General features: G+C 37.2%; 1 protein-coding gene across 1 annotated transcript in view; it reads left to right on the top strand.

Annotated features, from left to right (window-relative positions):
- Positions 1-5,801: 5,801 nt before the first annotated feature.
- The window catches only part of LOC102802452 (uncharacterized), a 36,087-nt gene continuing 15,069 nt past the window's right edge, over positions 5,802-26,819 (top strand). The window contains exon 1 of the mRNA XM_006823556.3: positions 5,802-5,940. Within this exon, the coding sequence (XP_006823619.1) occupies positions 5,910-5,940 (31 nt within the window). The 5' untranslated portion in view covers positions 5,802-5,909. The remainder of the gene's footprint in view (positions 5,941-26,819) is intronic.

The raw sequence follows: 26,819 nt of genomic DNA, 5'->3' as shown, positions 1-26,819 counted from the left end.
CGATCTGCCTAGTCGCCGTTACAGTGAGAGTACAGTGATAATATTGTGATTGTTTCTCCGGTAAGCAGTGCGCGCGATGTATATAATAATAGTACAACACTATTTCTGTTTATATAAAAACTAGCGTTTGAACCCAACGGTTATTAACGCCCACATTTACCGCAGCTAGATTAGGAGTAGCAGTAAAACGATAAACGGGGTCAAAATAAACTCGCTCGCGACTCCTGGAAAAAATATACTACGTGACTGTGGCTGGGAGAGGGGTCAATGACTGACTGACATATGACGACAGTTTAAAAAAAATGCAAACATCACGCATTGCAGTGCTTTTAAAAGCTGATTCTCGTGCGTTTTCACGATTGGGTTTTGGTCTGCACTTAAGTTCTGTATGAAATTACTATGTTAGCTGCAGGTAATGTGGCGCCAATAACTGTTGACTTCGAGCACTAGTTTGTCATATAAACAGATTGAAACACAGTTCACTACTGTAAAAATCGCGCAGTGCTTATCGACGAAACAATCATAGTGGTAATACTTTTACGCTCACTGTAATCGTCATTGGCGACTACGCCGAGTGGTCGTTTCGCTCCGCTCACGTGTTACCGGTAGTAGTTATGTGAACACTGCGCCAAAAGTAACCAGACCGTACACCATCCGTCACGGTGCAGTAGCTGAGTGTCACGTTGACCTTCGCGTTGACAACGATTCTACCCTATGAGATCAAACAGCTTGTTTTAATCTGAATGAGTCGTACATTAGTGATGACACATCTTAATATATATTAATTTGGAATAAATGAGTTGTTTATAATAATTATTTTAATACCAGCCAATAATTTTCTTACAATTATGTTATATTTCATGTTTTTTTTTTTTTCTTGTTCCTTTGTTTATTTGTTTTTTTAAAGGTTGTTGTGTTAAACTGCTGTCGAATTCTTCATTTCTCTTGTCTACTAATATTATAGATGTAGGTTGCTGAGGTAACAGGTTATTAGCAACAAAGTTATCAGCGCTACTATCCACTAACACGTGTTCTTCAGTAGGCGTCGGCCATCTTGGATCATTTTGCAAAACACTTCGGGCAGAGCGATTTTTCTCTCATTCCACAAACAACCGAATTCTGAACCAAAACAGTCCCAAGACGAACCTGTACCCGTATATCGTTTTCCATCGAAGTTCCTCATTCTAAATAACTCGCACAATAACCACAACAGGCAAGAAAACACAAACAAATACAGAGCGACGTAATCACCGATGTTAACACCGCACGCCCTCAGCGACCACCAGTCGTTATATAACGTTCAAAGCAAGCCAACCGCCAGGGGGGGGGGGAGTTGCATGACACGATTGGTTGAAATAATCGTCTCATTTGCATAAATTAATATTCAAGAGCAATGAAAAACTCGTCTTTTCAGTAAAATTGTGCTAAAATGCTTTCCGATAGCATACATGTTAGTTCTAAATTGACTGATTCTATCGTTACCAGCTGAAAAAATAATCGGAAAAATTATGTAAAAGTATTTTTTGAGACACGTTTTCGATCGGACTCCAGCTAACTGTTGAACGTAAGCACAGGTTTTCTCTTTACCATGATCATAGCAAGTTGCGATATTCATGGAGAATGCAGAGGCACGTTTAAATTTCACTCTCGTACTATTGCTCAAAATTGCTCAAATTGTTTTTGGTGACTTTTAGCAGTGACAAGTTACCTAATTAGTATGCATTTCGAGAAACCACAGTGTGTGTGCATGCGCAGTTTGAAATGGAACAGTTTTGAACGCAATAACATCACGCGTGGAACTCGGGCTCCAGCAAGAAATTGTGGCGTCAAACTGGTTGTCGGTTGAACTGTTTTGCAATAGACATAATTTTGGAGCCTGTATTTGTCTATGAAATGTTTCTAAGTTTTGTTGAGGATTTTTCTGTAAAGAAATTGCTGAAATTATTTCATCTGTTTGTAAACGGGACGTTGTTGCTTTGACGATGGGCTACGGACGACTGACGTCGAAACGTTCCATTCAGATCGGATGGCGCCCTCTTGTGCCAATCCCCCCTGCCAACCGCCGTAATCGTTACACGCATTGACGCTGCAGGTCGGCGTCTTCTACACCGATCTGACGTATATCACTTTCACTTTCTTCTATGCTATCGATAAAGAGCCATTGCTCGAAACGTCTAGCTATTTTTAATAGTTATTTAGGACTACGATTACCAAATATTATCTTCTGACGTATATCACGCTAGGTCGAACTCCGCACAGTTCGATACGCGTTACCATTGACGCTGCAGGTCGGCGTCTTCTACACCGATCTGACGCATATCGCGCTAGGTGTGCCGGGAGTTTGTTCGAAATTTCGAACGTTTCGAAGTCAATCGTCGGTTGCCACGTATTTTACGGATATATTAAATCGTTTCAGAGACATGTTTACTAAATAATGATAAATGAAACTTAGAAAACTTGTAAGAACAAACTGGGCCCAAATTGCGCAAATTGTAATAAGTTTACGCTGCTAGAGTCTAGTTCGGATGGAGTTCTACGCGTGATTTTATTGCGCTCAAGGACGTTCTATTTTCGAACTAGTTGAAACCGGAAATAACGCAACTACTTTCGAACTTTAAACACAAATTTGATTATCGTTATTATGTGTTAGTTTCTGTTGTTTCAAAGATTGAATTATGTATGACAATAATATTTCACTCTATAAACATTATTTCACTAAAATATGTGATTCAAAGGCAACCCAAATTGTAAAAAGCAATATCAAGTTCCGCGTATAAACACTGTTGTAAAGAGGCGGCGGAGCGGAATTTTAGCCAAAATCGGCGAGTAAGACGTCATATGACACATGTTTGTGCTGGGACAGCGCTTCCGGTGACGACACAACGTACGCGTTACTTATCATAAAGCGCAAAGGCCTCTGGGAAGGAGATTGGCGCTAAGTGTGCCGGGAGTTTATTCGAAATTTCGAACGTTTGGAAGATAATCGTCGATTGGCACGTATTTTACGGATATATTAAATCGTTTCAGGGACCTGTTTACTAAATAATGATAAACCAGACTTAGAAAACTTGTAACACCGTCCCTCAGAGGGACGGTGCTTGTAAGAACAAACTGGGCACAAATTGTGCAAATTTGCAATAAGTTTACGCTGCTAGTGTCTGGTTCGGAAGGAGTTCTACGCGTGATTTTATCGCGTTCAAGGACGTTCTATTTTCGAACTAGTTGAAACCGGAAATTACGCAAGTACTTTCGAACACAAATTTGATTATCATTATTATGTGTTAGTTTTTGTTGTTTCAAAGATTGAATTATTTATGACATTAATATTTCACTCACTAAACAATATTTCACTACAATACGAGGTATAAAGCAACTTAAATTGAAAAAAAGATTATCAAGTTCCGTGTATAAACACTAGTGTAAAGAGGCGGCGGAGCGCTTTTTTTAGCCAAAATCGGCTAGTAAGACGTCATACTAGTATGACACAGGTCTGTGTTGGGACAGCGCTTCCTGTGACGACACAACACGTTACACGACGAAGTCAAGTTGATGTCACCGACATCACCTGTATAGGCTCAAACACTTAATAACTTTCTTGCACATTTTTGTTCAATGAACATAATTTCACCACAAAACAGTTATTTTCCGAAATGCACCTTTTCTAAATGTCGCGCCCTCTAGCGACGAAAGGCCTTTGTGACGTAGCAATGACTATGACGTGAACACATTGTCGACCAATGTGACTACCTAGTGAGGCTGGGCCACGGACGAGATGTTATAAAAACGCTAGCATTATTTGAATGTCATGTTTTTACTAGACTCACCACATCCGATAATACTAATACACAACACACTTACATAAGGTAAGGTCATGCCAGGTGTGGCCACGTATGTGCAGTCAGTCCGGCGAAACCGTTTATTTAAACCAATACTCTGATAAGCCGACTAAAAAAACGGCTGCTGTTACATGGCTTTGTAGCGCTCAAGTGAAGTGATTGAAAATACAAAAACAAACAATTCAATTCAATTCAAAAAACTAATTGGAAAAATAAAATATAACTTGAATTAGCATTCGAAAACTTAAGGTCGACATTGGCTGCTTAACACCATTGAATGTTGTGCTTGGTAAATGCCACTTACATTGAACAGATCAAAGAACACATTAAACATAACTGAAAAAATCGCACCCCCGTTACTGGCACGCCGACCGCCCAGGAAAAACCAGGAATAAAAAACCCTTTCCTATAGTAAATTGGATAAAAAATCCCTGGAAACCTGTACCCGTCGCACTGTCGAGCGTGCCCATGGGAAAGTGGCGGGCGTCACCCAGTGTGCTACAAAAAATCAATAAACAAATGAACAAATGAAAAAATGAATAACTAAATAAATAAATAAATTTACAAAAAAACAAACTGAAGAAACTGCACAGTGGCGTGACTGGCCTAGAGTGGCATTCCACAGCCTGTCTTGCCTTTACATACCCCTAGTCATGTGACCCCACATACCATACCCGTCTGTTTGTCATCCCGAACAGACAATAGTTACCCGCTATACTACGAAACGCGGTTAACAATATTTCTTTCACTCATTTCATCACATGAGCGCCACATCACGACTGAGTAAAGAAATGTGTTGTCCATAAATTCGTAATTTCAACCTGGCGACTGGCCAGACTGACTGACCCCGCAGTTGGCATGTACTTATTTAAGAATGGCTGTAACTTGTGTGTTTTCCATGTGTCGCTTTCATGGTCGCTTTTCGTTTCCATATTGTCTGTGTGCCGTCGTCCGTAACACCCACCACTACACCAATTTAAACTATTAATGATATTTGTACGTCAAATGGAATTGAAATCGAAGATGATCGACCGTATTCCCAAAGGAATATGTAATTATGATCGCCTTTATACAATCTCTTCAATGTATTTTCTTCATTAACAATCAATTGTACTGGAATGTATCTGCGCGCGACAATGCGTCTATCTATTTGTTCAACCACAGGTCGAAGACCATTTAACATTTTTTTTGTTTTCAAGTGATGAAAAAATGATGGGGACGATCAGATAATATAATGAAGAATTGAGGACTGTATTGCACCCACCCCGCCGGCAATTTAAGCTAAAAGAGTGGATTATTTAACCGCCAGAATAAGCTGTTAATTCTTATTTTACTGGGATTGAAATGTTTTTTAAACATGTGCCGCTGTAATGGTGAAATGATAACATTTCCTGAATATGTTGTTCTTCCAATAATTTTGTGTGATGTGCGAGTGCGTTTACCTGTGAGGGCGTCGTTTATTGAGTCCAGTAGATTCGTTCACTCTAAAACCACTACGCTGATTAATGTGTGACGCAGACTCAACGAAGACATTTACGTTAACATTAATATTACCAATTTACTTGAAAGACTCGTGCAATTGTGATTTCACTCAAAACAGTAATATGTGAGCTTATTTTATATTCTATTCGATTACAATTCTATGTAATGGGTCTTTCAATTTCCACATCTTCCGGTTAATCTTCAGTTACAATCGTCTGATGAAGTACAATGTGGGTACGTCGATTTACTCGGCCCTGTTCTCTAAACTGTCACGTGTTTGAAACGAACCATACGTCATATCTGCCAGTGGGTGTTGTCATGATTACATGCACACATTTACTGAGTAAATATATTACACGAAAATATTTACACATCTAGTGATGAGATGACGTATCACAACGCAAAACACTGTGACGTCATTCCCTACGTCGTGAAATGAACTGAAGATGTTCCCGACCTGCGCAGTGCGTTGGTTTAGTAGCCAAACACACATGTCACTGTGTACAACAGGACTCTCCGGAGTTGATATCGTTCCGTGCTTGAACATCTTAGCTGTTTGCCGCCCGTTTGCTTGGGAGCTGTTCCACGGCGATGGGTTGTACGTCCAGCAGCACCAAAGGACGTGAGTATACCTTCAAAAATCGATCAACACGACACTTTATTCGCCAGCAGCGTGTGGGCACGGCAGTTCAGTGCAGACGACACCAACGATTGGAGACACTCGCCTATCAGCGTGTCATCATCTCGACTCATATTGCGACTACATCATATATTTCATACATGTTTCATAATTTTTAAAATAATTTAAAATGCGTACGACGAATGAGTGGCATCGTGACGTCACATTGACCATCAAGACAGCCAGAAACGTTTCATATTTCTACTCTCTTCGGGTTTCATTTTTTATCTAATATTTATGTTGTTCAATGTGTATTATTTGAAGGCCAGGTAAATCCGGATGCTTTGGGCGACATATTTCCTGTTCACAAAATCCGAACTTGACCTTTGATGCTGGCCGTTGCCGGGATACCGCGAGAATGAAAAAAATAATAACTCGAATCAAATTTACATTGTCATGGCCATCGTTATTGTTACTAGTATGTATGTAAAATAATTACGACCGAGGTTTGGGACATGAGAGTCAGTGGTTAGGATATTCGACGACCAATAGACCGTGTTCTGTTTAGTGCGAGGTCACGCAGGTCATGTGCGAAATCGAACGTAACACAGGACGAGCTAAGGTCATAGCGTGCTGGTAGCGTCAAAACATCGCGTGGGATTCGACAAACCTCAAACAAGGTCTGCTATCACGATGTCTATATTTCTAGAATAATTTTGTATTTTAATATAACAATAATAAGACATTACATCAATGTTTGCACGTGTCTGAATTATATTCAAACAACTCGATTGATAATGATGAGTTTTCATTCTCTCTTTATTGCACACGGAATGAAGAAACGTGCTAGTAGCCGCGCTCATTGCAGTCTTGTAAACATGGCCGTCATGAGTGTATACTATTATTCATCGTTTGTATTTGACACGTCGTACACAGATTTAACAAGAATTACATTGATATTCCATGTTGATGTAGGCTGTATTATGATCTATCCTCAAAAAAGTTTACAGTAAACCGGATAGCGTAAAAGACCTACTACATGTATATGTATCGCGTACATGTAATTTAAGAAGCATGCGCGTTTGCCTTATTTGCATTATATTACAGAACGAATATTAAATGGAGCGACAAATCCTTGTATAATATAATATGATGACTCCGGAGATCTTGGATACAGTTTCCGAAAAGATTAAATCTAATCCCCCCCCCCAAAAAAAACGTGGCTTTTCACGGATTATTCGATCTGTATATTATATTCCTTGCTCAAGGGTCGTATAATGATGACATCTTGCCAACAAATACATGTTGTGAGCTTGACTCTGTGGTATCGCGGAAATTAAATTGCGTTTACATGTACCGTTTTATGGCCAGCGTAATCCGTTCATGGTACATCGATCGCTCGGGGTGATTCACTGTACATATTGGGCAAGTTGTGCCCCAACTTGAATGAGCAAACTCCTTAGCCTGTGATACTGTGGTATCTCAGTAATTATTGTTTTCCGGTATTGTTACAGAGTTATTGATTAGTCGTATTATTGAGCCGCGATTACTTCGCTTCGTTGATACATAATTGAAGTGGTAGTAATTCACATTGTAGATTTTGTCTTGTCAAGTCAATTACATGTAAAGAGAGAGACATGCTTTCAAATGTCCCCGAGTCACGTTAGCGTGGATTTTACGGCGATCGGAAAGCAAGGTCAGAATTATTTGCAAATTCCGATAACGACTTCTCTCAGCGTGATGGTGTTAAGTCTATAACAATTAAATACGTTATCGCTCAGTGTCAAAGAATATTGCTCGAGTTCGCCCCAGTATTTTGGAGAACGACTCGAACGACGACCTCATTCGAATCTGGCTTCCATGAGTCTTGTGTGTGTCGTGACGGCGGCCGTTATAAATTAAGTGATAGTTAGAAGGATTCGCGATGAAGTTAGATGAATACGGTCTAATACTTTACCCTTTTTTCATTTGTTCGCTTATTATAGTGAGTCCCAAGCATTTGTCCAATTTGTTTGCATAAGAATGATATATAGTGGGAGGGGATGTGAAGCGGGGGAGGGGGCTGTATTAAGCAATAACGATGTGTAAGCGCTTTGCGGGGTGTACGTCAGGAACAGATCTACGTCTTTCTGCAAAGCCGTTGGCTAAAACGTATTGGGATTTCGTGGCGTCTCATTTTATGACAGTATCATGACTCGTCATGTCAGGCAATGAGGGACAGTTGACTCCACGCACCAACTTAATACGCAATTATTATATCTATAATGTGTCTATGCGCTATACTTTAACTAACAGATCATAATCCAGCGAATAATAATATTAGCTCTCACTGTGCCATGACTTGTAAATGGGACAGGAGTCTTGAACTCAATCCCAGGCTCTAGTGTATTATTACCAAAGGCCACGAGAAATGCTGTTTGTTATGTAAACTCAGAACTAATCACCCATCGGCGAGTTCCCGTTACACCGTGGCGACGTCGGTGCAATTGCTGCTAATGTACCAAAGCCGTATTTGTATTCAAGCCTACGGGCTAAAAATACAGTGTGTATAAATGCATATCGTTCAACCAATCTGTCTGCGTGTGTCGTAGTCGCTGCTACATGGCCTGTGTTTAACTTGTCTGTCAACTAGCTGTGTGATCGATCAAACGTAAACCATGCCACGCCACTCAAACGTTTTCTTTTTCCGTCTATGTTGCATGGCGTGTTGAGAAGGTAATTCTGAGCTGCTCCCGGACATGCATGAAAGTTCCGAGTTTCACGGCGTTTCAGTATCATTAATTTGACCTCGTGAGCAGTCTCAGACTACTACTACTAGAGTAATCTGAGATACAGTGCATTGTGGGATATAACCTTATTGTATATAACAAAAAACTAGTATTGTACTGAAAGTTACTAAAATAAATGTATGTTTTTTTTTCAATAGTTCAACAGCATTCGGAGTCATATATGTAATAGTATGACTTCTTCGTCCCATACCATTGTGTACAACTTCGAAATATTTGTCAGCATAACATTTCAAACTCTTGTAATACAATTTTCTAGTTATCCCATATGATACTTGCTTTTGCCTTTCAAACCACACCGTACTCTTCTCGCTTTCTTTATCGCGTCAGTTCACCTGACCCGTGTAACTACGGTCAATTTAGAATGATGGGCGCCATGATAGGAGAGCATGAATCACTGTTCTTATTACTCGTACGATAGGCCATCCTAACTGGTTATCACCATAAAAGGGCATGGAAAGAAGACAAAAACACAGTACAATTGTAACACGCATCAAAAATGACATGCTATACTATGGACACACATATATCTAATTGTCTTATTGTGTAAATGATATACGACATTGTGAGTAAAACGCTGAGTTAATAATTCAAAAACATGTTTTCGGTAACAAGGTGTCTATTTCACAAAAATGTTATTTGAGCAAGGCTGGTCACGTGTTCTGATAATATGTATTCATCTCAGACATCAATGAATAAATAAGAAGCTAACGCGCACAGGTTGGCGACCTATCGTGGTGCTTATTGACGTATCTCGACATGCCATGGTCTATTAGAAACAACGACGATTTCGTTTAAATTCCGGCTGTACAATGTGGTACCTGAGAATGCATTACAGCGCATGCGCACCTGCCGCGGAAATCAGAAGATACAGATGATGGCGGAAAGGCGGTACATGGGTGGCCATACCTTCTGGCGGGAAGACCCGCAAGTCCAATAGATTTAATCTTTTCGGAAAATGTATCCAAGATCTCCGGAGTCATCATATTATATTATACAAGGATTTGTCGCTCCATTTAATATTCGTTCTGTAATATAATGCAAATAAGGCAAACGCGCATGCTTCTTAAATTACATGTACGCGATACATATAGTAGGTCTTTTACGCTATCCGGTTTACTGTAAACTTTTTTGAGGATAGATCATAATACAGCCTACATCAACATGTAGTATCTCAGATTTGTTCATTTTGTAATGATATCTTTAATTCTCTAATTTTGGTGAATATTTTTGTCATTTTTGGTAAAAAGTGATATTTTCAACTTCTTGTTAAAAACCGCAAGTCCAATTGCTTTTATATTACATATACAGGTACTACATGTGGAACTCTCTCAGATTTGTTCATTTTGTAATGATATCTTCAATTCTCTAATTTGGGTGAATATTTTTGTCATTTTTGGTAAAAAGTGATATTTTCGACTTCTTGTTAAAAACCGCAAGTCCAATTGCTTTGATATTATTACATGTATAGGTACTACATGTGGACCTTTCTCAGATTTGTTCATTTTGTAATGATATCTTTAATTCTCTAATTTTGGTGAATATTTTTGTCATTTTTGGTGAAAAGAGATATTTTCAACTTCTTGTTAAAAACCACAAGTCCGATTGCTTTGATATACATATATAGGTACTACATGTGGACCTCTCTCAGATTTATTTATTTTGTAATGATATCTTCAATTCTCTAATTTGGGTGAATATTTTTGTCATTTTCGGTAAAAGTGATATTTGCGACTTCTTGTTGAAAACCGCAAGTCCAATTGCTTTGATATTATTACATGTATAGGTACTACATGTGGACCTCTCTCAGATTTGTTCATTTTGTAATGATATCTTTAATTCTCTAATTTTGGTGAATATTTTGTCATTTTTGGTAAAAAGTGATATTTTCTTCTTGTTAAAAAACACAATCATTTATGGTGAAAAATGATATTTTTGAATTCTTGTTGAAAACAGCAAGTCCCATTGCATTGATACTATGCATATTGTTCATTTTCTAATGATATCTTCTGTTCTTTAATTGAAATGTGCATTGCTAACAGCGGAGCTATCTCAGCCGAGAGGCTGCTTGTTAAAAATTTCTACTGATTTTTATTTTTGTGTGGGCTTTGGTGTTGATGATTCTATAAATCTCATAATTTCGACGTCGCTACCCACAATCCTATGCGGTTTTGGCATGGGATGTCTGTTTATAGTATACTTGAGCATTCCTTACCAACCTGAGTACACAGTTGCAATGTATTCCCTTTATTCTCTTTATTATATATTATTATAATTGTTGTGCAATATATCCATTCGGACGCGCTCTGCACCTCATTTTTACATTTGAGTGGATGAAACAATAAATTTGACATTTTAGCTACCAATTAACGAGAGTTGACAATTATTTTATTTCGTGAATATGCACTTTTCATGGATTTGATCACATCATTATAAAACCTATACACTGCCCATTACTGCATTTGAAAGACACTTTTCGTCGCACAACGCGCCTGCAAAGTTTGTCTAAAGTTTGTAGTTTACAGGCGTTGTCACACGTCGCATGGAACCCATGTAATGTAATTTTCCGATCATATCTTTTAAAAAACGCACTTATAGATTACTTAGAAGTGCAATGAATTTAACAAATGATTATGCAACTTAAAGGTTTCAGTCGTAGAGAGTCAAAATTGACAAAATATTCAAAAAATAACATCCATGTTTGATGCATTGTTTAATTCATAAACCTCTTCCTTAATTATTGTTATTTTATCTTAATATCGACTGCACGACACCCGGGTATCTTTCAACGAACAACTAAACTAAATGTTGGTCATTACTAGTATACAATAACAACACACGCTAAAACTCAAATGTTCATGGGTATTCTCTTCTTTGTAAACAATGACACGCTATGGCCATCTGACGCATGCGCAGGTGACTTGCTATAAATTGAGCAGAAACTATATGTGTCATGTATCGGCAAACAATTATTCTAAAAAATACAATTGCCATCATGAGAACCTGTCCAATATATATAAATATATATAATACATTATATTTGGGTTAAATATGTTACCACCATTATTTTGCTATACTTGTGGTCATCATATATTTATTTTCAGAAGTAACCTTCAATAAAAACGTTGAATATGAAACACTTTTTTCTTTATAAATCGCGCCATTTAGTAACTAAAGAAAGGGTTTCTTGACGCAATCGGTGATTTCCGGTGATTGTAATTATATTCCAGATGACGAACGACTGCATAACCAACCACAATTGTCGATTTTGTTTTACGTATGTACGTCATTTTGACGCTCGACGGACGTGATAGTTTACCTTAATGTTTCACTTTGAGATCGTTTTTTTTTAAACTTGCCTGTTTTTTGGATCAATTACGTGATCATGTTGACAGTGTGGATAAACGTCTCTACATTAAACGACAATTGGACGATATTAGCTTTGTCCTTTGTTACTTCTGACAAAATGCACGTTTTCTAGAATAATGTTGTCGTATACTAGACGCAAAAATGGGGGGCGTACAAGTAAGATTTGAAATGCGCCTTCCGTCGTAAAATCGTTCAGAATCTCAGTGAATACGGCATGTGTGATGCAGTTAAACTTCATCTAGTAATTAGACGTACTTAATTTGCTTCATTATTTTTTTTCACTGCTGAAAGTGGCTTGATCAACATCAGGAGAAACTATAACTTTGTAAGTAACACATTCCCAAACATTTCATCTATAATTTTCTTACAAACGCACATTGTTTAATGTTCATTGTTCGTCACAATGGGTGAAGTCATGGAAGTTGGTCTGATGACAATGTCGAAGTCTGAGCCAATATAGTGATGACGACGGGACTCTGACTTGAGATACTCAACCATTTGAACATTTGTGGTTATATATTCACAGATGGCAGTTTTTTCGACGTTAGAATGTAATAAGAATAATACAATACAAATCAATTTCTCAATGATTCATCTTCAATAAAACAAAGAAGCGCGCAAGGTGCTAAACACCGAGCGAGAAAAAAGACTGTATGAAAATGTATTAAAATACAATAGAAAACAATATACAACCTAACAGAGGAGACATAATAAAATTATTCAATGAATTTATAATCAGTTAGAAAAGTATCATAAAAAACTATTATTTTTTTAAAGTAACATTACAAGCTTATTTAATATGAGATTTTTCCAAAGATAAGTAAATCAGTAAATCAGCCCATTGTAAGTATTTTTACAGTTGGAATTCTTAAGTTTCTGAATCATCTCAAATTAATTCCATACTATTTGACAATAGTTTCTGAATATTATGCAGTATTTGAATTACACTTTATAATAATCTACCCATAAATCCAAATTTAATACCTGAAACCACTTATCATATATACTTCTATCATTTAGAGGGAATGTGTTGTAGAAATCATTTAAAGATTTAGCACATGCGCATGACTTTATTCTCGTATAAATATTGGCCTCTCCTCCACCAGCCAATCACTTTTTTTTATATATTTGATCACACTCACTAGTTTTTAAACTCACAGATTTGTTTGCTTTAAACAAACACATGTGCTTGTTAATCAATGAGTTCTGTCGTCATATCACCTATTCACATGGATTTGAAATGAGGTATGTTGAGATTAACACAGTTTATGTAATATTATTATTATTCTTCCAGTCCTTCTTTATGGATATTGATTTTATTGAAATCGTCATTCAATATAATACATTTCAACAAATTCCACAAAAGACAGGGGGGGGGGGTATCAAAGATTGGAATAATTTTATTCACATTAATAGAATGTCTGGTGTTTGACCTGAGATGCATTGGACTATTAATTTCTCGTGATTTTATGAACATGGAAATATAGACCCATTTACAATGCCTCCATACAGCGCCCCACACGATAATTGTATATGGTTTTTGCATGTCAACTTGAAGGCATTGTATTCCGATTAAAGACCTTAAAGCCACTGTTTGATTGGAAATCAGTTGCCGTCAAGACTCCATTGAGTTAAGAGTGAACGAAGATTTGATTCACAACCAGTCATGTTAATATTGTGGTTAAATATTTTCTCTGTACAATAAGTGTATGCTAAGTTGCTCTGCAATAAGGTTTTCCCACTTATACACTTATATGCACCTCTTTTCGTATCTAATGCCAATATATTTCTTTATATTTTCAATTTACAGTCATACACCTTGTGTTTGTGTAGGTCATAGCAGATTAAAGGGCGGTGATCGTCGCGCCACGCATGAGCGTATATGGAACTCATATGAACAAAGATGGCGACTTTAACTGTTACGCAGACTAACGAGTACAAACCGAGACGTTACTAAGCTTTAATTAGGTAATTTCTTTGATGATTGAAGGGTGTCGAAGGAGTCACCGGCGTAATTATTGCACGTTGACAGGTCAAATCTCGTACTGGCGATTTTAATTAGAAGAGCGCATTGTGTTGTGGGGGAAATCAATGTTTATCAACACAAATTACGCACATGCGCAGCACGACGACCACCACCCTTTAAATTCAGCAGTACCACTTTACAAGATAACTGATTTGCAAATTCGTTATGTATACGTTACAATAGTCTCGTCCGCTATTAGCAAAGTGACTGAGCTAGTAAGAACAACATTGTTGTATTGTCCACTTTTGTTAGAACGTTTTCATCATTAACGGAAGTCATGATATACTTTAACTTATTTTCTGTATTATATTCTTTATTATATTATGTATGGTCCAAGTAAGTAATATTTTAATAATTCAGATATAACTTTTGATTTTGGTGTATATGTGATTGTCGCTTCTAACAGAGCAAATACTGAACACCAATTGGAATTTTAGATTGTTATAACCGCATCTATAAATGATGCGGTTCCAAAAACGCAAATGCAACATTATTGTTACATATAATTGTGAATAGTGAAATGAACGTAAATAATCGCCAAACTTGACAAAGATCTTTTTTTTTTAAAACCAACATCTTTTTTAAAATCACAGATGCAATATGAATTTCTTAAGCAACAAGGCTTAGATAGTTTTTCTATGTTCTTATTATACTGCAAGTCGAAGAAACCGCAATTGTTAATTTCAACTTATTGCGAACGGTCTGTCAGATACTTCTCTGCTACTATCCTGGATACCATGCGATAGTTGATGGCAGGCAGTCAAAAGCTTTCGATAAATTCTTGAATGGCCAATGACTGTCTTAGAATCAAGTTCGTGCTTCCAATCTTCGGAGAGTCTCAGCGGTGATGTCTCTCAGCTTTAATGCAGACATATATGAGGACAAGTTTGAATTATGATGCCTTCAAATCTATATATGTTCAAAAATCTCAAATTTAATCGCTTGAAAAGTCTGCATTTGATTTATTCATAATAAAACCCGTGAGAAGCGTGAAGAGAGAGTACATTGATATGTGAGATTTCTCGTGTTTCAGATGCCAGAGCCTTGCGTTGCGATTTGAGAAGGAAAGGTTACAAAGCTTAAATAATGAAAAAATAGCATTTTATATGATTCCTTGAAAACAGATAATGGAATTAATTTAATACTGACATGTCGCATAATGTCAGTTTTAGCGATTGCTGATCCGACTTTTCATAAACTTTATTGTGATTCACAACAAATCACAGGCCGCTACAACGCGTCCTAGTTGAGTGGCCGGGGAAAATGCATCATCGGCTGCACACGTTATGCCCACATTTGATCTGTACAGTTTCCCGCACTGCGCATCGTTCTACGATTATGTTAACTTCATTTCCAAAGAGTGTACCCTATACTGATCAACGTTATTACATGTACACATACATGCATTTGTACCATGCGATCACCATGGTTACAGTTTCCAAACACGTTCTATGTATACACTAACGCTAACACTTGTTAAATTAAATTTCCGGAGTTTGCAACTGTAATACTTTCCGTAACAACACGACGCCCATTCAATGCTCAATGATTTTTTGGTGGTAAAACATAATTGCGACAAACTAACGACAGATTCCGGTGAAATGGACAAATTAAGAAGGGTTGCTAATTAAAAACGTCACAATAAATGTTTATTTCCTTGTTAATTTCAACGGTACCATTCAATCAAACTCAGAATGCCGACAACAGGGAAGAGCCTGATTTCTCGAGATGACCACCCAATGATTGTTGCCTGGCAACGGGAGAATAGTCAATTACGGTTGATGGGATGATTTGGCACTACATCCGGGATATAATGACTTTGTAACGTTTATAGTGTTAGTATGTAGAGTTTAAAGTGGGCTAATTGATTAATAGTCCGCGCCATCAATGTACGTGGATACAATGAGAACGTCTATGGCGTAGCAATTCGCGAGATATATCAGTCTAGTTGGTAGGCACTGCTATCAACTGAGAAGCGTAAACAACATTTATTGTCATGTAAACGAAAACAAAATCCCGACTTCACTTTTCAGACAGATACGTACACATACATAAAGGAATGAATGTAACAGAACTATAACGCCGTTTTGACTGGTGGTCATCCGCCGATTTATTTAGAAATTCGCTACATTCTAAATATCGAAAGACTGTACAACGAGTTGTCTATGAAATATGCCTATATACGTCATTTTGACTTTACGGTTCGCTTGTGCCCGGCGTCCTTCTCGCGATCGCTTGCACAGAGGACGCTGGGAACGTCACATGAACGCTTCCGAGAGGGCGCGATTTATGGGCGAAATAGATTATGAGCTTGCATATTGATTCGGTATGATGTAGTTTTTACTCTGTTCATGAGAAAAAGTATTCCATTTGCTTTATTGTTTCACGTTTATTTACATTTCGTAATAGTATTTCGCACGTACCTAAATTCGTAACATTTATCCCATACTTTTGTCTTTCACATCTTAACCGTTTTCTGCTACACAGATCAATACCGTGTCTTTTTCATATCTGCATTCATATAAAGCTGCAATTTAGGTGATTAGAAGATGATCACATAATTGTGGCTTGATTAAAATAACTACTTCCTGTCTAGAAGAAATTCAAAATGGCGGCCAAACCATGTGACCAATGATAACAATTTGTTAAAACTTAAATGTGCTTCGTATATTGAAGCTAAATATCATATATGGGAACATTTTGCTTGGTGGTTCTGAAAAAGAAGATTTTCAAGCGTTTTTTCCCGTTTTTGGGAGAATAAAGATAGCGGAAAAAGTTGAGGTTTACGTTTAGAATTTTTTTTCCAGATATCTATTACACATGAGTTGTACTATATGCCATAAAAAACTCTGATCTCCTAGACCCTCAGAAAGTGGTCACATAGCCACTTCCTGATGAACTTCAATCCAATATGGCTGCCGAACTAATTGACCAATCAAAATTCTAGAAGTCTTATGCACATGAGTTCACAATAAGGACTACAAATTATGCAGCATTTCAGACTATTCCGTTCAGCGGTTTTCTCAAAGAACTTGACGAAAGAAAATTACGGAAGAAACAAAGAAGAACGAAAAAACTGAACGATAACAATAGGGCTTGGGCCCCTAATAATAATATATAATACTTAAGGGTTTATTCTAAAGAAAAGTGGCAAAAGTTGTCGTTTAGTGTTTTTTTTTTGTTGAGCCAGGGCAAAACTGTCAGGTGACATCGAACCGGCAAACGTTTTTTTATCAGATCAGTTCGCCAAATCATTCAGTATAACGCCCTCATTGCCACTATCAAAGGTTCAAGTTTACTGGGCCACATGAAACATAGTATTGCGGTAACGGGTTAGCACAGAAAAGCCGAAAATGTTGCCTGGGGGACTTGGAATCGGACACTAGCACGGCACTCATAATTTTTATTTAGTCTTTGTAGTACGAACCTATATTTTACAGATGAGTTTGCCGAATAAAAGAAAAACATTTTTTCCCCAAAACCTGAGAAAATTAACTTGCCAATTAATTTCAAAATCATAGTATAAAAGCTATTTACTAGTACCCATGTAGGAATTGGATTGTAGCTTGACATTCTAGACTTGACCAAGAAGTAGTTCAATACAGTGGTAGTTTGACAGTTCATGGTCAAAAGTTTCGAGCTGCACCCTTCTGTCAGTATGCTTGTGAGAATGATTTAAAGTCTGAGTGGAATGTACACGTAATAAGCGTCACGTCCATAGATTATGATTTTCATATGACTAGTATCAATGTCAGCGCGAGTGAATTTCAAAAAAACTATCATCATGATGGAATCCATCAATATGCTCAACTTTATCGTAATTATAATCCCAGTCGTGTATTACATATCATCTCATGATTTCAATTTGAATCCTTTGAAGATTGTCAGCTGACCATGTCGTACGTAGTTTATCTCCATGATAGGGGAAGCTGTTACAAACGCCGGCCATGTGCTAAGTCGTCATAGTGACGCAGCTGACGCGCTCCCCCAACATCACAAGTGGAGAGACGCGTTGCATGGTGTCTAGGTGGATTCATGGTGACGTCACTGGAAATAGCATAATGCCGATAATTTTGGAAATTGTATCACCATTAAGATATCATACGATGGTTTCGTTTTTGAATTTAAATGAACAAAGGTTATAAGAACAACATATAGCATGGTGGGAATAACAATACTCTCGTGTACTAGTAAATATCATGGCGAGTGCTCAATAACCGAACCTCATGAATAATTCATGAACTCGTCTGCTTAACTCGTCTATTAATGAATAGAGATGAGTACAAATTAATGAACTGCACAACTGCCACGTCATGAAGTATAATATAGTATTTCGAAAACCCCACAACAGAATTAACCCGCATAACATTTTTCACATTAGTTTATACAGTTTGACTAAGACGTGCAGTCATCATGTCTACAGTTTAACGAAGAAAGTATAGAAAACTACATAAAAGTGTTGCAAAATATTGCATAGACAATTGTCTTGGCTGGAAAAATACGAAATTAATTATTTTGAAGCGAAACATAAATTAAAGTTACATGTATGTTATTACGTTAACTGTAAGAGTTGATTTGTATGTCGCGTGTTCGCATGATACGTCAGAATACGTCTGTAGCTTTTAGGCTCATCCGTGAGTTGTTACCATCCCAAGTTACACACATAATTGACTGTAATTTTCACAGCATTCTGTCAGCTCTTCAAACGAATCAGATATTTAATCACAAAGTCAAGGTGGACTACTTTTGAAAAATTACATGGCTACTGTAAAGGGGGTAATTATTCACTGTGTTTTAATTTAGCTTATTTCGCTGACTGGAAAAATGCGCTAAATTAAAACACAGTGAATATGTAAAATTTAGCATAGAACACATTATCTAAATGATGAAACCATGAATTTAAACCCTACTGAATATGCCTGAAATGGTAAATCAGTGAAATTTAAACCCAGTGAAAATTAGTCATTTTACAGTATTTACATATGCGAAATAGGATGAACAAAAATGGTGGTTTTAATAATGTATTCTGACAAAATTGATTTGTACATAAGCAGGTTTGTGGACGGTTAACGAGCGGTAGTCGTCGCGCCGCGCATGTGCGACATTTGTGTTGATAAACATAGATTTCCCCCACAGTCCAATGCGCTTTTCTAATAGAATCATAGAAATATGTGGTTTGACCTGGGCCTGACTTGCACTAATTACTCCTTCGATACCTTCAAATCACCTAAAAAATATCTAATTTAAGCTTGGTAACGTCTCAGTTTGTACTTGTTTGTAACAGTCGAAGTCGCCACCTTTGTTGATATGAGACTCGTATATCTCGCGCATGTGTGGCGCGCCGACTACCGCCCTTTAACACGTGATCAATGCCGATCACAATGTGTGTAGCCCAAGTTTGCGTGTCCAATGTACGGTGTGAGTGGTGTTACAGATACCCCACTACCCGCATACTTACTATTTACGACACTAATTAACCAAAACATGTTCAAGTTAAAGCGAAGGGGGTCGTCAACACGCAAAGGCTCATCGGTAGACTCTTGTTTGTAAACAAGGACACGCTAAGGCCGCCTGCGTATGCGCAAGTGACGTCTCCTGCGCTTTAATACGAATGTTTAAATTTAATTTAAATAGTAACACTTGGAAATACATTTATAGTATTGACTCTTAAACTTGCATTTACTGTTCATATCCACGGGAAAACATAATGTTGTTAGTACGAGTGACTGTTGTAAATTCTAAAATTGGTGAAATGACACTAGACACGTACTATATATATCTATCAAATTATTTCATCACGTGGTTCAGTGAAACATATGGTGTACATAGCACGTTGATTACTCGCACTGATTACCCGTAATTTTCCAGATCCATTGAGTGATTGGCTGTCACATACCAGTAATTATATATATTGACAAACTTCCAGAATTTGCCGCGGGCAAAGCTTTATGTTGTTTTGTACTCGGGGAAAACAAGCAGTCATTGCGAGTTCCACGCCCGCGGCTCCTTTGGAATTATCGACAAACATTGACACTGTCGACAGATTAAATGATGAGTGCATAGTCAATGTATTAATACTCAGTACTGGCATATAGAGGATCTTGGAGAAAAAGAAACTGTGATGGGGTCTGGAATCAAGAAAGAAGATCCACAGGCTCAATAGTAAAAAAAAAAAATCCAAACATAGAAAAAAGTGTGAAAAAAAATATGCAATTGACTAATTTCCTTCAGTTACCTGCCCTTACCGCCCACGGTATTACGATCCATGGGAATACATTATATACAGCAAGCAATGCCTGACAAGCGAACGCAGCTGAGCCGTTTATCGATTTAATACAAAAAATAGGACTGACGTAACTTTAGAACGCTGGAGTACACGAATTTCGGGTGACCACATTTATCTAGTTCATTCGCACGGTTCTCATGATTCCAAGGAATGTTATGTTTTAAGTCCGTTTTCAGCAATCGATTATCTTATCATTGAAGAGCATATTTTATTATGAATGAACTGTCACAGTGTCATTTTGCATAATTTCTGATAAAACAATAAACAAAATGGCGCCACCCATAAACCGGAAGTGCGCCATCTTCAAGCTTCTTGGTCTTTCGTAGTCTTCCCATATATATACATGTTATAGCTCACTATATATGATTTGATGCGTCGTCTGCTGTATTTTACTTCGGGATATAATGACACAATTGTTGGCTTATGACGCATTTATGTTAACAATCACCTGTGCAGTAACATTAAACCATATGTCATTATTAATACGGGTAATAGCATTTTTTGGCCACTCTCTGCGTAATATTCACTGAAAAACCAGGAACATTTAAACAATCAAATATTTACGAGGCCTGCACCGGCATGAAAGGGCATTCAGCAAGAATGTTGGCTGTCTATATCTTATACAATACGAATACCTTCTAGGCTCTGGTTGATTTCTCAATACAAAATGCTGAGACTTACTAACAGTGACAACCATTTTTGAAGCTTTAGCAACTTGTATAACTATTGGTAATATACTTGATGGGATACTTGCCACGAATTGGAAATCCTTAATTCTCGTATTCACTCAGAATTGAATGTTGTAGTTGGCACGAAGTTAAAGCGGGAGGGTCACGTGCGCACGCGCGCAAATTGAGTACCAAGCGATTATAACAACACACGCAAAGAACGCAAAGGCACATGAGTAGATGCTTGTTTGTAAACAATGACTCGCTATGGCCATCTGACGCATGCGCAGGTGACGACTCCCCCGCTTTAAATCACAAAGTCACTTTAACTCGCAATTCGTAAGTACTATAGTCGATACAGGGTTATGTCGCAGCGTTGCACGGACACATTAATTGAATTAGACCTTTACCTATAAAGAAATGGTATCGCCCGCTTTGAGAAGCCGAGACGTAAAATGTAACTGACAGCTTATTGCATTTACAAAGTCTTGCTGAAATGAAAGCGGCGATTCCATCTCCTAAAGAGGGGTCGGTAACACAGTTAAACATTGTTTCTCGTTGAGAAAATCTCGAGATAATGCAGCATGTCCTGCTGTTGGGTATTCCCCACAAAGTTTGTAGTTCTATTAACTTTCTGAGTTTCTTACGCAAAAACAAAGTATATTTGTTTGAAGAAAAAGTGACTGACCAAATGCAAAAAAAAAAAAAAAAAAAAAAAAATCTTTCCATAGGGATCCATTTGTTTCTCAAACTGTATATATACTATTCCTAGGAAAGACTCTAAAAGTTCATGTAAACCACTGAGACAAGATATGTTGTAACAAGACCATAGAAACCTAAAAGTATGATTTTCACAGATGTTTGATGATAAAATTCGTTGTATTTGTATGTATGATTTTGCGAAGAACAACATGAAACAAATAGTTCGTATAAAAATCATGGAAATCGGATAATTTTATTTAATGCTAACATATGAATACACATTTAGATGACATCCACACAGTCTGAAGGTGGAATCATCCATGCAGTATTCGATGGCCGAGGCACTTACCGATGTTAGTTTACAGCACACGAATAATTTATAGTGTTTTATTTTCAGAATACTGGAAAACGCGTCGATCATGTGTATCTTGATTCGACCTTTGCGATAGGAGCAAATACATGGACATCGTTCTTTACAAAACGTGTGTCATCAGATGTTCGTTCCCCTCGTTAATATTCCGTGTTTTATTGCTTTGCGTCAAATCCATCTGTACCTTAATGTCAACAACCAATTCGCAAAAAGTTCGCAGCAAATACATTCGCCATCGCCATTTTTTTACCAGTAGTTAAACACAAATGACGTCACCTTTCTCGATTCCTCCAAAACGTGTAAATGCATCAACTGTGATAGACACACATTCATTATATTACTGGGTCATATTGCCCTATATAATGTGTATTTTATTGCATGTTATAGAAGACTGTATTCGTTATTTTCTAATGTGTTCGGCTATCGAGTTCTATTACGTTTATGCATATTGAAGGGCACATGACAATATTCAACATCTGTTGGATCTGTGTCAGAATCAATCTGATCTAAGACTAATCTGACCGAGATACAATGAATTAAAATAACGGCAAGTAAATCCCCCAAAAATATTCATAAATAAACAAAAATAAACATTAAATTTAATATGGAAAATGTAGTCAGAAATTATGATTTTATTAATACATTCAAAAATAGTAATACTTCATTGACTATATAATTATGTGTTTTGTTGTTTATGTATTTGATTAGTGGTGTTCTGTTACTGACATCCGAGTTTGTTTTTTTAATTAAAATTTGTAATATCAAATGAGTGTTGATATTTGGTCAGCTTGTTATTTGTGCCCATGGGTGAGTGAAATGTTTACACGATAATATAGTAGTATAAAGTATCAATATCAAATGTCGCCATGGCAACTATAATAAGAAATGAATAGGATGATGATAATGAACAATTGAATGAAAATGGAACCTTTATGCCCGATGTTGTGTGTGTGTGTATGAGACGCGATATCCGATAGTAGTAGCTTCCGTACGATATTATACAAAGTGCGAAACACAAGCCGTGTACAGAACGAAGGAAATTGTTTCCGTTCTTGTTGAATAAAAAAAAGAAATTTCACGAATCGTCGGCTCATATGGCTTCGAGGATACTTACTAAATTAGATGGTAAAGATAGTATCCCCTGAACGAGGCGATGACATTTTTTATACGCTTCGTGCATAGTATCAAATCACCAAAGTGCTATAATCTTCATAGACATTTCGTCACTATTATTGATTGAAAGCAATTTTCTTATCGCGGTTGAACGTACCTTATCGTGAAACATATAGGATTGGAAGGGATATTAACCTTTTAATCGTTTAAACTTTTAAGCGCTGTAAACTTAACCGCAAAAATGTTGGAGCATTGTATTTTAAGAAAAAGTGACAAAAATGACTTTACCCTAATGTACTGTTAGTAGATCAAGTTCAAGGGGGTACTGACTAGAAAGTTTTAGTATTATGTAAAACTAAGGTAGTTGGTAATCATAGTCGTCATAGTTATAATATAATGTAATATCTGATTTGTTGCCACGTCAAATCGGAGAGAGAAAGAGAGAGAGAGGGAGAGAGAGAGAGCCATTGCTCAAAATTCTCACTGGTGATTCCCATCTACTAATATTTTTGTATATAATATATTCATCTGTCCAAGCAGCTATCATACATTTTACCTGGTAAAATTTCACGAATATATTATCGAGTTTGTTGAAAACGATGCTTGAATTGGACAATGGCTGCAATCATAACAACTTTTTGTGAAAAGAAATCATAAGTCTGTGGCTGAACACTTCTAAAACGATACATGTTACCCAACCTCTTGTAAGTTGATCGACCGCACGAATCGCCCTAGGCTAAGATGCATTCTTTGTTCCACTATCTAGTCTATTGAAGAGAAGAGCAGTTTTTTTTTTTTTTTTTTTTTTTAATCCCAATATATTTTTTTACTTATTGTTGTTGTTACCAACTAGAATTACTTATCAACATACTAGTAATGACAATCTGCGCATGGTGTGATCTGTACCATTTCAGATATTAGCATTTTTTTTCAATTTCATTCGTACTTTTAGTAGTACCATGAAATCCCATTAGTGACATACAAAAAAAGGTTTCGCGACAATAACACGTGCAAAACATGATGAAATCTCGTGATCATAAAATCGGATAATTTGCATACAAATTTCATAACTAATATACATATCAATTTAAAGCCATAATGGACATTTGTTATCAACTATGGGTACACTTATAAATGTAAGCGGGTTTCCATTAAAACATCGCCATGTTTACTTGACTTCAGGCTTTTACAATATTTTTAAATTTTCTTTATGCTGTAGTTTGCAGAATTCAAAATATCAAAATATGGTCAGCGATTTACACTTTGCCTTATAATGTGTCAGACATCCATGAAAATCCTGGACAATTTACTATTGGTTTCTTAGATAAACATCAAAATATTACGGTTATAAGATACGTTATATTTTTATGAATATTAAATAATACATTAACATGAATTTCTATGTAAATAATTTGAAAAGGGGCTGTTTTACATTGTTTCAGACAGCCCCCCCCAAAAAAAACAATATTCTAGGTACTGGAAGAACTCAAAAAATTAACGGTTTATGTCTAAATTATCAATCATATAACACTTTTGAAAACGAGAAAATATGTTAAATTGTTCGCAGATATTTAATAGATTAAATGCCCGCGAACGACTTAAACTATGATTTCAAACCAACTTTCCTTGATTAAAGAACAGTAGTTCAGCGGTCCTATGCAAAATTTGCAACGCATACATTTTTTGCGACTGCGTACACTGTATGTTATCATCATGATGGGGTTGTCAGGAACACGAACTACTCTGATTTTGCCAAGGTACAGAACAAAAAGTCGATATCACTACCGAAAACATGATGTCGCTCAGATACCGTATTTCCATGCCCAGCAAATAGATATTGCACATACATTTAATAAAAATAAAATAGCGTTACTACGTAGCATGCGATACGCCAGACGTTACTTTCCAAGTGCCCCGCCCATCTCGCTGCATCAAGGTAAACCACTTACTCCGGACTTAACACCTAACGTAGACTCGGTTTCAAGCTTTTGCCGCTGTGCAACTGTACCTCGTCGAGGGCAGTTCACCAAACAGGAACGGCAACTATATCGTAAGCGAGGGGCAGAGATCGAGTCTACACCTAATACGACACGCGTTTCTAGTATTCGTATCCACGGTATCATCATGATCGGATCACACAGCTGTGTAATATACGTATATTTGTGTTCACACATACTGGTCGTCGATTTACGTACACGTGTAGGCAGTGACGTAAACTGTGACGTAATATCATGCCAATACCAACCGGAATGTGGGCATCATACTGAACCATATCTAATTTGAGTCGCCGAACAAACATTTTCGTCAAATAATGCACCACCGACGGTAGACAAAGACAAATTTGGGGCGGCACTATATACTGAATGTCCCACTGGATACGGACACATCGCGCGTGACAAACTCACATTTCTGCCTGCGATACGTTGGTGCTAAATTCTCGTACCTTGTTTATTATTTTTCTTGTTCGTGAAAAGAAAAGATAGAAGGAAACCTCACATGAAAAAGGCCACAAAAGGTGGGATTATTGACCCACATCTAATGAAGATGCCTTCCTCCCCGTATTTCTTGACCATTATAATGTACTATACAATAACATGGTACAGACATACAAACAACAATATATAAACATACATTTAGGAGTGGACAATTATTTGTTCGGGTGGGGGTGGGGGTGGGGTGACGGTCTGCTAATTCAATGGAAATATCAGAAGCATAAATGTTGATCACGCGACGTTTTAACGCAAATACTGGTTTAATTAAGTCACCGTGGCAAACCGACGACCGACTACCTACATAGATCACAGAATGCATTTCTTATCTCGGTGTTTTTTTTTTTTATTACAATTTGGTCAGAAGATTCTGAAATGTCAACTACGTGACGGTAATACGGGTAATCGTCGGTGAGATTAGAGTCGTGATCCCTCGACTCCGGCCACGTGATGCGTGATGTCATTCGAATACTACTTGCAGTAAACGGTAGTGAAAGTAGGCGATATCTTTGATTTGTACACTTTCCTACACACTTTTATTTTTTAAGGGTGGATCACAGTTATTTAATAATAATAGTAGTAGTAGTAAAGTGGTAGAAGTTGATTATTTTTTCACTTGGAGCTGGATTTTATTTTCAAGATGACGTTCCTTAAAATATTTGTTTACATCAAATGCGTAGGTGTTTATACACATATTTTTAACCTCTATCTCAGATTCTGTAGTCTCCCTTGGATAAACCCTGACGAATGGGGACTATCTTGATAATTTCTTTAAAAATGTCGCGGGTGTAATATTTGTTTAAAGCGGAGGAGTCGCCTGCGCATGCGGCAAACGGCCATAGCGTTTCGTTGTTTACAAACAAGCGTCTACCCATGAGCCTTTGCATTTTAACGTGTGTTGTTATCGTTGTTTGGGACTGAATTCCCGCGCGTGTGTAGGAGGGGGGCGCCCGCTCCGCTTTAATAAATGTTCTTCCATTAAAGTTTGAAGATAAAATGATGGTGTAAACAAACAATATATTTTACTGGTGGCAAATACATCTCGCGGGATCCATGTCGAACACGGTACGCCG

This window comes from Saccoglossus kowalevskii, chromosome 18 (genome assembly GCF_978046115.1).
Source record: "Saccoglossus kowalevskii chromosome 18, keSacKowa6.1, whole genome shotgun sequence".
Classification (NCBI taxonomy): Eukaryota; Metazoa; Hemichordata; class Enteropneusta; family Harrimaniidae; genus Saccoglossus; species Saccoglossus kowalevskii.
This window is presented reverse-complemented; position numbering and strand designations above follow the sequence as displayed.